We start from the raw sequence: 12,665 nt of genomic DNA on the forward strand, positions 1-12,665 counted from the left end.
TATTGTTGGCGTTGGGATTTAACTCTAGTAGAAACAGTGGGTATGGGTGGCCATTTTTGATGACGTCCATGACTCGTCTGGATGGAGTGACCTAACTCCGAGTGTGCATCAGATGTATCAGAGATGAGTGTTGTGTGGTGCTAGTTTCTGATTATAGCCTTGTAAGGGTATTGGCAACATGAAAGTATGAAAACAGGCACTGGTGGCCATTAAATGATCTATGATTACGTTAAACATTTGGCGTCCATGAGGTCGAACAATTAGAAAAGAAGACGTAGACTTACAAGAGAACCCGTTAGGACCGGTGATTTGTACTAACATATTTTCAAATTCAGAGTAGCGTTGGTGATGTTCTAAACATATATTGGCGGAGCCTCGATGTTGTCCTGCTGATGATGATTTGTAAATTCGTTGGTTATATTAGAAGTATCACGAGAGGTGTCGGGTTGGATTTTATTGTCCTATTTGATAGCCAGGACAACGAATTTATTTGGCGAAACAAATTACTTGGTTTTTTTTCCTATTTGGATAGGTGAATTTGGAGATGATGGCAATTGGCAGCGACTGTTTGGGATTAGAAATTTTCGGAGAGGTGGTGTTATCTATATTGGAATGAAAACGCGTTCAACGGAGTGAAACCGGTGAACTGTTAACTGTTTACATAACTAAAAACGCGATGGCATAGCGGACAATTGTACATACGTGCAGGTCAACACCGAACGTCCGAACTGATAAGAAGGCAGGGTTATTATAAGTATCAATATGTTATCACAAACTATGTATATGAAACAAGTGACTATTTTCCCACAGTCAATGGTGTTACTTACTCCTGCAAATCCAACGAAGGGTGTAGAGTGCGCGCGTCGCTGGCCATTGCCGTAATGGCGTCCCCGAGTGATGAAGACCACGGGCGGAGTTCAGCCGATGATTTGGACGACGTCCACGCGGCTGCGGCCAACATGGCTGAACCGATCAGGACGGAGTCGTCTTCCGTGGAAGTACGTACTGGTAGCGCGGCGACGTTAGCCTGACACTGTAAAAACGTCCGGTTTCGGCAGAGTCCGCCGCACACGAGGATCTCTTGCACGTTTAACGATCCTCCGCTCTTTTTCTCCATCGATCCTATGATGTGCCTGGTCCCGTACTGGACCGAAGTGCATGCAACAATTTAATGCACGTGGTATAGAAGCGTGAACGAATAAGTACATATGTAAATATTGTAAATCATATTATTAATACAATATACATTATCACCATACATATAATATTATAACTTTTCGGTCAATTACTGTTGTTGTGGTTTTTGCATAGATTGTATAGTTATCCACGACTTACATCTACCTACAGCTCTATATTAGTCTATAATAGTTGAGTGAATGTGTGACATTCATGGGCTTACTAAATATAGGCATTTGTTTATGTTAGGGAGAAAGGTAACCGGAGATGTTCGATGAAACAGATTTATGTGAGCATTAAGACAATAGACATGCGTCTATATGACTATATATAAAAAAGCTTATTCATTCAATGTTCGATATAAAAACAGTTATGATTAACAGACAACAATATTCAATATTTGAATATATCACACATGTTTTGATTTTAATACGTATCTAACTATGTCTAACCTACTAGACGTCAACAACCATAGTGTTATAGCTTATATTTTATAATATATATAATATATAATTACTTCAATAAAATTCAGACTACCTTTATAAAAAAATATTAATTGAAGTCCAAAAAATTAGCGTAGTGGGTTAAATAAGTCACTCGGTATAATATTATACATGCCATTATCATTAGTCGTTATACATCGGTTTAAGACAATAAAGTATGTATATTTTATACTAACAGGTATCTGGTATACTGTAATGATATTCACATTATGACGCCACAAAACCTCATAAAGTCATAACTAAATGTCTAAATGTCTAAATATCATAATAATTAATTACAACATTTAATAAGTCACTCTTGATTCTTGATCCCTGAAAGTACCCACAATATAAATTATAACTAGTGGTGTATTTAGAAATATAGTTCTTCAGGGACAATTAAGTATATTAAAGTACCACGCATTTTCCATTAATATTTAACAACTATAGACATACTTATAAGGAGTTACGTGACTTAGTCTCACACAATACCAAAAATAAATACTCATAAAATCATTATAACGCACCAAAACAAGTGTTATCATAAATTTGTTTATAAAAAAAAAATTTAGGTGGGTAGGTAGCTGCGTATAAATTTCTTTCGAATTGCTGTTTTAATTTTTTTTTATAAAATAGTACATACTAATTTTACAAAAATGCACCTATGCCTGTACTTATCAAGGCTTAAATTAAAGATATTTTTCCTCTGCAAGGAAAATTGATGAATCATAAATATGTATTTGAATAAAATGCAGTGGAAAAGTATATAGTAGCATGCTAAATTTTGTTAGAAATTTAATTAAATCAAATATCGGTTTCCACAAAAAAAAGTCGTATCCAGCCAATATCTATGATAATATAAAGTATAAAAATCCTTCCCATTTTTACACAGCTTTTCCGCCGTATATATTATGGGTACAGGCAAATTATAAAAAGTGGTTTTGCGGTTTTAACATAAATATTTTTTTGTTTCTGACCGATTTTTCATTAGGTTTTCGTGGTTATGGTTACTTATAGTTTTTAATAAAACTTACTATCCAGGATTTGTATCAAATGTATAAAATGTAATGAAAAATAAAAAAAAAGAATAAGCTTAAGTATATAGTTTGTTTTAGAATTATTTGCTTAAAAGTAAATATATCTCAGGAATTATGAACTTTAATTAATACTAGGTATCAGAAAGCGTACAGAGAACTGAAACGTGATGAGTTAGAACAAAGGAGTTAGAACAATTTGAACAGCTCATGATTAATAATTTCTTTAGTTAAAATGTTTTTTATTGGACTTTATTTTTTCATTATTTGTTATTAAGTAAAAATTAACTTATAATGTAGCATTAAGCATGCTACTCGATATTTTTTAAACTATAGGTACGTTAAAACCCCCAATACTTATGATTATGATTCTTACATTTTCTCTGAAGTGGAAATCATATAATAGCGTGCTACATTTTATTTTAACCATAACATTTTACTTTTGACATTCTCTTTATATATTTTATTTTATCATGAATATTTTATTAATAGATAAATTCTAAAATTTTAATGAAACGTACTGTATAGTAAAAATAAAAATAAAAATAAATTATTGGTTTTAGGGTAAGTACTTTAAATCTCAAGCATCGGTGCCCATTTATCTGACTCAAAATTTGGGTAATGCCCTCATTGAATACACTACTGAATACAGAAAACTGTTTCATGTGCCATATTATAAAAAGACTCTGGCTCACAAGAGAAGTGAAACGTTTCGCGCATATACCGTTCATAGTCGCCATTTCCCTCCATTTTGGACTCTATAGTAATACCACTGCTAGCAGTGTTAGTCCCTTTTTTGATTCATTGCAATATGATTATAATATGTAATTTAAATTGATTTAACATATTATATTATATTGTTTAAAAAGTGTAGGTATACCTAATATATACATTAAATTATTATATACTTACACACAGCGCCTGTATCGTTGCCAGATATATAAGTGCCAAGTTCTCTTGGTCCACGGATAGCGTCAACCCGACCACCTAAAATACATCATTAAATATAATATAATATTTATATTTTGTATTGTAGTTCAATCTGGAGTAAAGTGAAATAGATAACTAACGGATATATGATACTATAATAGGCTTATATTTTCATATATCTTACAATATGTTTATACTAGCTCGCTAAATTTATTATAATAATTGTTACTCGAAAATCAGAAAATGTTAATAAGTGAATTTCATTGGGAGGTCAAAATTGAAAATCCCAAGTAGTTTTAGAAAAACTATCGATAAATTACAAAAAACCGTTAAAAATGGGATTTTAATTTCCAACGATGTCTTTATTATCATAGCAACGAATAAAAAATAATAATATTATAAGGAGACCTTGTTAAGGACTACGCTAACCACTCAGAATCGTTTTTCGTATACAATGGTTTATCATTGTATTTAAATATAACACATCCATTACAACTACTGTACAGCAGAGGGGTACCCATTAGTCCACCTTTTTTACTTTTATCATTCATAAAATATTGTACATATATATTTATATATATACATTTTATTTTAATATACAACAAATATTGTGGCATTTTCTCAAAAGCCCATCACACGTACCATTCCTTTAAGCGTAGGATCCGCTACGGGCGATCGGTTGCCGTGAAAATCAGGATATACGTGAAACTCTTCGGTTAACCTATCGATTGCATCCAAACCTCTGTCTGCAGCCATTTTCACGAGTAACCCGTTCAGGTAGTCTTCCGCTCTCCTGATATAAAAGCGGATGAATACAATAATAGCAATTGTAAAAAATGAATTATTCGGTAAAAAAAAAAAAATGGAAAAACTTAAACCAGTGCAATTATAACGTGTAAGTACATGTTAGTATATGTAGGCATGTACTATTTTAATTTTTCGTCTAAAAAACTACGTTTACGTAAATCTCCCTTTATAAAAAAAGTAGATCATTATTTACATTAAATATTATTTGATTTATTGGATATTAATAATAATTTTCATATTTAACTTTCTTTTTGTGCATTAAATGCTTTAATGCTTATATTGTCATAATTTTGTAATTCTTAATAAAATAAAATTCTATTCATGTAAAATAACGTATACATTTTTGATCCGGAAAGAAAAGGGTATTTAGTCAAATGGTACATAAAAACGGTCAAACTGTGTAGGTGGTATGCGGATATAAAAATAGGTTGAGAATCGCTGCATTAGAACATACTTCTTGTTTTTTAAGTGCATTCATATTTTGGGATTCTTAAGTACTAGAAGTCTTTAGCCCTATATATTTATTTTATTAATATATTATAATAATATATATGCTATATAGCTATACAATAACTATATATTATGTACTCACACGTCTTCCGTGACGTTCAGATGTTTGGCGGCCGGATGAGTGTTGATCACGTGATCGATCAGCTTGCCCGTGGCTGATTGGCCGCCTTCCAGAAGCCACAGGTCCGGTACTATGGCACCGTAGTATGGCCCCCAGACACCGTCTACGAATACTTCTTGGTCGCTGAGTAACATATGACATGTCGACGTGCCCCCAATCATCACTGCAGAATCATTAGCATAAACATAAATATATTGTACATTTTATATAGCACATCATATAGCATAACGCATTAACACATACATAACATACCTAGGTATATTATTACCTGTACCTATAGGCTCTATAGGTGCAGTTTATTAGATAAGTATTGTACATATATGCTGTAAAGCAGTCCTTCAAATTTTGTGTGTAAAAAATGGAAAGAATTACGTTTTTATGTAGTCTTTACTAATTGTATCACACAAAATCAAAATAACACTATTTTATATATTTTATATAATATTGTACAAATTATAGGTAATAGATAATAAGCGAGTTTCTACTATATAGTCTATAGATATAACTGTATTAGGTATATGTAGGTATATATTTTATACAATATTACTATATTATGAAAGTAATTATATACTTATATAGTTATATCTATCAAAAAGACATGTGCAACGCGGTACGGAGTTGCAATAGAAATAGCTATATAATGCTAAAATGACTTGCATTAAATATGTATACCAACTAATATCTTTACTTATTTTTCGATATTTTTCATTGCAATTTATTTAATTGTTTTGATTTCTACACTTAAAAATCAGAAAAGATTTTATTTTGTATACTAATATAATATGTTGCAATAGGGTAGCCGGTAGGTAAAAGATACCTATTATAGATTTAGAAGATGAGGTGCAAAATATATAACTTGGAAGTCGTAAAATCGAAAATCCCGTAGTAATATATAAGTAGTAAGTACGTATATAATACTTACCCAATCGGTGTTTGAATTCAGTCGGATTTTTTGATCCAATCCCGATCATTCCCAGTCCTCCGGCATGTGCATCAATCAATGATGTGGCCACCGGAGTTCCAACGGTTAGTCCCATTTCACGGGCTGCGTTATCGGTCAACCCACTGCCACATGGTCGTCCTGGCTCAAATATTTCGTTGCCTGTTTTAGGAAAAAGAAAAGGCGTTGATTTAAAAGTATAACGACTACCATGGTCATAGCCTGGTAAACATCATGACCTGATGAAAGAATGCAGATACTAACCTATCGCCGACCAATTGTTTTGGCTCAAGTCGTCCAGACCAATTTCTTCGAAATATGAGCGATCCCAACCACTACCCAACGCCTGATCTGCACAGTACGTCCATTTGCAGACAACCGTACATAGTGACCTATAAAAAAAACAGTATTTTTTTGTATAGCAAGTCACCGGTGTTGGTTTATATATTAATTGCTATTTTTCTAGCATTATGATATACCTACTATATTATAAGTGTAAATATACACGCAGCGGTTTTCAACGGTATTGGACTCCCAACCTATTTTTTTTTATTTTTTTTTTATTTATGTTTCAGACAAATTAAAGCTGATTAATATAATACAATAAAAGTACCTACTGGTTTATATATTTTATTGAGTAAAAAGCAAAAACAGATCAAATTTTAATTAATTTACTATATTAATATATCATTATTATAATATTATATTCATTTTATTGGCTCCGCACAATTGATTAATATTTATTTTTATTTTTTATGACCTATTATATATCTATATATATAATTTAATTAACTATTAAAAGTATAGGTAACTATTGCAGTATGTGAATTATTTCTGAAGCACATGTGACCAAGCAAGTGAAAACCACTGCTATATAATATATATTATTATATGCACACTAACCTGGAGACGGCATCCGTGGCTTTCCAAGTAAGGAAGTCGGGTAAATCGAAGAACCTACCCACTTTTTGCCAAAACGTGTTTTTTGGTAAATTATTTTTTAGCCAAAGAATTTTCGGCGTTTCCATTTCTAACGATATTTTGCCTCCCACATACTTTAACACTCGATGATTCGTTGTGTTGATGAGATCCGCTTCCTTCTTTGCCCTATGGTCCATCCACAGTATTACATTTTGTTCTCGTTCTCCTATAATCATATATTTATATATTTAGTAGCTCATCCCGCGCAATTCGTCGCCCCTAAAAATTGTGATTATTCAACTCCTTTTGAGTATAACTCGATGCAATAAGTGCAAATCGGCCACCTTTGTAGGCAATGTGCGAAAATTCGATTTAATGCTTGTACCTGATCTGCCCGATAAGCCAATGCTAACCAATAAAATAATAAATTAGTATTTCTACTAAATATTTCTTCTATAACCAATAGCAACCATTTATAAACCATTTATTAAACCACTATTTTTTCATAAGTCCATTTTAAATCTCAATATCCCTGTTTGAGCACCTCCTCGAGTTGGAGCTACCTGGTCAAATTGTGAATCTAAATCATCCCGGGAACCACTCAAACACACAGAAAAATTTGTATCAAAATCTGTACAGCCGCGAGCCGTTTAGGAATGCATAATGGATACATATTATGCACACGGACAACTACCTATTTATCTTAGATTCAGAGCGGAGCAAAAGAATGTATTGATTTAATAACAATGTTTTTTTCTGTCTGTCTGCCAAATTTTGGATAGTAAAAAAGCTCCAATTTTCGATATCAGCATCTTTTTTGATAAAAAAGTGAATCTATAGTTGGTACTTTTGGGAGGTCAAAATTGAAAATTTCAAGTAATTTTAGAAAGCGTCAAGAAATATAAAAAACTGGTAATTTTTATAAAAATCCAACTTTTGAAAAAATCGATTTAATTTTTTTGGTGTAACTCAAAAACTAATAACCGCAGACTTTTTATATTTTCACCAAACATTTATATTAGCATTTTCAATGAATAGTATCAATTACGATATATCTTAAATCTTTTTCAGGTAGTTAATATAGCCTTGAGAAATGTTGAAACAAAAAAAAGTTTATTGGAAAGTAACATTAATTTTTCTATGAGCATTTGTATATGATTATTATTATAAACATCTATTTATGAAAGATATAACAAAAAATTCTTACCGTTTTTGCTTACTGATAATGGTAGTCCATCACTGTCCACGACTACTAGAGAACACGTAGCATCAAATCCGATACCTCCGACCGCCTCCGATGATACTCCTTCGGTGACTTCCTATATTATGCACAATAAATAAATATATATATATTTATATACTGTTGTAATTATCATTATTATTAGATAAGAGATATGATATACTGTATAATTATATTGTTCTTAATAAAAGTCATTCCTTATTCTGAAAAGCCAGCGTACACATGTCTTAGATGTATTAAGTAATACATAACATATACATATATGAATCGCGTTCAAATGTTTATCGTATAGAGGTATATTAACGTATTATGGATACGGCATTCCTATATCTTAGAAATTTAAATCTTAAACTTATACTTTTAGGCCAGAATCACAAAGAAGAGAATAAGAGATATAGTTTTCACTTGCACAGATGTTTCTGAACGTTAAATAAATTTGCATTTCAACAAGAGAGAAAAGAGATTTATCATGTTGCAGTTTAGTATGGTATCAATCGTGGTGGCTTACTGCAGATTTATTGTGTACAGAATGACGCATCCATATAAGTTTAATATTAAAAAGGTGGGTAAGTGGATGTCGCTCTGCTGTACAGTAGGTTACAAATGGGTCATTGTATAATGGATGGTATTAAATTTGAATTCAAGGATATAATATCATTGTATAAGAAAAACGATTCTGAGCGGAGACGGTATGTCAGTCTAGGTCAGACACGGATCCAGAGCAAAGATCTGGGGGGGGGGGGCCAACAATTTTTTTACAACACAAATACAATTATAATAAATTATTATCCTTTATTCTTAATAAATAGTAGATATTGCGTATAATAATATATTATATTATCAGACATATATTATGTGATTTGAAATATAGTAATATAGTAAGTTTTAGGATCTGTAGAATTAAAAAATATGTCTGGGAGGGGGGCCTGGGCCCCTAGGCCCCCCCTGGATCCGTCCCTGGTCTAGGTATAAGACATAATATTATATAGTCTATGGTATTAAAAAAAAAATTGACCTATAATAGGTATTAGGTACCTATAATTAATTCCAATTTAATCATATCACAATATCTATTAGGTACTTATAACGCGTTATACATCAACAACAAACCGTGATACTATCATAGATATATAATAGTATACTTTAGAAGTTTCAAGTATACCCAAGAATAATATTACACGATCACAACAAAATAACTAAAATAGTTCTAGGTTTTTAATATGTAATTTCGTCCAAATTTGAACTTAAAATGACTATAAAAATAAACTGCGTAAATGTATTTTTTAGATTTTTTGGTAACAAAATTAATTACTTACGTGGAATCTTGTTTTAAATTTTCAAATCTTAGATACAAAAGTTGAACATTTTATACATTTTTAACTACAAAATAATTATTCAAATTTAAATTTGATAAATTTTGTCAAAATTCGATCTTTAAATGCTTATAAAAAAAATTGTGCCTATGTATTTATAATATTTTTCAACTGATATTGTAGAAATATATCAGGAGCCTTGTATTACATTTTTACATTTTTTGGCCCAACAGATAAAACTATATTGATATTTATAGAAAAAAAAAACTAAATAAATTGAAAACTGACAATATCCGCAAAAAGCTCAAAAAGAGTCAAATTATTTTAAAATTTTACTGTGTATAGAAAATGCTAATATGAACATTCAGTGAAATTTTCAAGTATCTACAGTCATTCTTATTTTAATTACAACAAAATAAGAAAATCGTAACATGAGAATTCGAGTGAATATCAAATGTTGTAAAAATATAAATGTTAAACGCTCATAAAAATTTAATTTGACTTGCTATAGACATTTTTTTTTTTTTTGAAAAAGGTAGGCAAACTTATGAGGAATCTTGTATTACATTTTCAAATCTTAGATTTAAAAAGAAAATTTTTCATGAATTTCTAACTCGAAATAATTTGCAAATTTTTGTCATTTTTACGTATTTTGTCAATATTTGACTTTAGATGCTTATAAAAAAAAATTGTGACTACGGATTTTTAATTTTTTTCATCTGCCTTTGAAACAATATAATAGGAACCTTCTATTACATTTTCAAGCTTTTTTAACCAACAAATAAAATTTTATTAATATTTATAGAAAACAAAAATATAAACAACGGAAACTACAAATGTCCATAAACAGCTCAAAATAAGTCAAAATATTTGGAAAATGTTATGGTGTATAGAAAATGCTAATATAAACACTCAATAAAAATTTCATGTACCTACGGTCATTTGTTTTAGAGTTGCGCTAAAAACCAAAATCGATTTTTTCGAAAACAGATTTTGCGTAAAAATTCCTGTTTTTCCTTAATTTTTCTTTTGTTTTTCCCGTTGCTTTTGAAAACTACTGGGAAATTTTTACTTTTGACCCATAAAGTACCAACTAGATTCACTTTCCTATCAGAAAAGATACTGTTGAAGAAATCCCAAGCACTTTTACTGTCCTAAAAGGTGATGACAGACACAAAAACAAAAAAATAAAAATAAAAAAACACACATCATTGTAAAATCAATACATTCATCATTCCACTCAGAATCTAAAATGGTAGGTATTATACCAAAGAGCATATTAATGTCATCGATAATTTTTGAATAATATAGACTGGTGTAATGATATAGTCGTGTTATCGTTATGTAGAGACAAATAATTAGATAGTAATAGTTTATCGTTCCTTACCCGCACGACTTTACAGCAACTGCGCCATATGTCTTCGGACGATTGTTGATAAAAATTTTCTTCGGGATTCCACGTTTGAATAGCATTAGTAGATTTTTTTAGAATTCGTCCTGTACCGTCGACTAACGCCGCCCGAACACTTCCCGTCCCGACGTCCACTCCAACGAAATACATATTATTATTGTTCCTACAATTTATAAAATAAATAATAAGTAATAACAATAAACAGTGTTAACATAATATTCTAGTACACGAACATTTTTACGATATATTTAACATTTATATTGAACAACTGTATGTCTGTATCATAATATATTAGAATATTAAAACTATACCTACGTCTATACCTAGTAATGTTTTTCATACACGTATACCTACGTTGGAAGGAAGGTGCGTCAATCATTATATACTTTCAATAATTAGGAATGCGAACGCATTAACGATAACAGCTTATTATGCTAAACATGTTTTTTGCCTAAAGAATAAACTAGAATATCCGGTTAAGGCATCTATTATAAATGCAGTTTATAGGTACCTCCTATTTTCTATAAATAAATCAAATAATAGACCTACCTCTTTATAAATTATGAAATTGTAAACAACATTATAGGTAATAATAATAAGAAGAAAACTGATTTTCAATCCTACACTGTGTAGTTGTTTTATTGGCAGAAAATCCAATACTTCATCAATTATCATATTGTTTATTCAAAAATGTTTAGTTACAAAACAAGATTTAAAAAAAATATTTACATTTTTCATCGTTAAATAGGTAGCTTTTAAGTTTTTACTCATTTTAAAGACAACATACATTTTTTTAATTCCTTATTAAAAATCAGAATATTTTAGGGGGTACCTATGTACTTTGATTTATTAAAATCGGATTTTGGACGAGTAGATTATGATTTGAATATTTAAAGTTTAGACGATGAGCGGAGTGTTATGACATGCAGGTGTACCTAACCGTAAAATATTTTTCATTACACCACCCAATACTCATCAATACTTTAAACACCTACCTACTTATAACTAATTAAGTGTCTATTCGTCTAAAATTTTTTTCATACAAATAATTCAAATAAAGTAGTTTGCTTCAGCATATAAAATTAAAAATGGATCTTGTCAATTTGTTATTAAAAAAAATTATAAAACTTAAAAATTCATAATGATGAAAATGTAATTTTTTTATCAAGTATATTGTTTTGTAACGACTCACAATTATTAAAAAAAAATATTTTCTAAAACGTTATAACATCTTTTTTAATAATTATCGTGTTCAAAATGAATTAAATTACCCCTAAAAAAAATGTGACTTAAAATAATATTATGTTTCTGTCGCTCGTTTAAAATCTCACTTTGTAGCAGGCTGGAATAGTATACGCCGTGTTAGTGTTTTTTTTATAGTTTTCCGTGGCGTAAATTATTCGTCAATAGTCATGTGGTAAAAAACACGTATTGCGACAACCGCCGTTACGTAAAAATAAATCTAAGGTTAATGGGAATAATAGGTAATAGGCGATACTGCTAATATAAATCTGAAATTACTGTTGATAAGACGACTCGATACACGACCAGTGCTCGACTTGGCAAAATTAAAGTAGGGGGACTCTGTTACTTTAAAAAAATGAGCGTCCCCATATCACTTATTAAATGTTACTGAGCCGTGATGTCGATTGCGTCCACAAGTCGGATAGGTAAATTATTTTTTCATACCTTTTTATGTTCCAATTGCGTCCTCTTGTATAATATATAAGCATTAAATTACACTATATTTTAATATGATTTTATTAATGTCTGTTGAATA

The 12,665-nt window shown here is 30.5% G+C and overlaps 1 protein-coding gene across 3 annotated transcripts in view; it reads right to left on the reverse strand.

Moving 5' to 3' along the window:
- The window catches only part of LOC100163790 (FGGY carbohydrate kinase domain-containing protein), a 60,482-nt gene that overhangs the window by 23,848 nt on the left and 23,969 nt on the right, over positions 1 to 12,665 (reverse strand). For 2 of the 3 annotated variants that reach the window (XM_029490914.1, XM_001947052.5), the window contains exons 2-10: positions 10,862 to 11,048; positions 8,129 to 8,240; positions 6,904 to 7,147; positions 6,265 to 6,392; positions 5,983 to 6,162; positions 5,022 to 5,223; positions 4,265 to 4,415; positions 3,605 to 3,679; positions 828 to 1,144 (exon numbers count right to left, since the gene is read on the reverse strand). In XM_029490914.1, the coding sequence (XP_029346774.1) occupies positions 828 to 1,144; positions 3,605 to 3,679; positions 4,265 to 4,415; positions 5,022 to 5,223; positions 5,983 to 6,162; positions 6,265 to 6,392; positions 6,904 to 7,147; positions 8,129 to 8,240; positions 10,862 to 11,035 (1,583 nt within the window). In that variant the 5' untranslated portion in view covers positions 11,036 to 11,048. Of the gene's footprint in view, positions 1 to 827; positions 1,145 to 3,604; positions 3,680 to 4,264; positions 4,416 to 5,021; positions 5,224 to 5,982; positions 6,163 to 6,264; positions 6,393 to 6,903; positions 7,148 to 8,128; positions 8,241 to 10,861; positions 11,049 to 11,208; positions 11,286 to 12,665 lie in introns of those variants that run through there. The other variant, XM_016801927.2, reaches the window with a different exon arrangement.

Source organism: Acyrthosiphon pisum, chromosome A2, assembly GCF_005508785.2.
Source record: "Acyrthosiphon pisum isolate AL4f chromosome A2, pea_aphid_22Mar2018_4r6ur, whole genome shotgun sequence".
Classification (NCBI taxonomy): Eukaryota; Metazoa; Arthropoda; class Insecta; order Hemiptera; family Aphididae; genus Acyrthosiphon; species Acyrthosiphon pisum.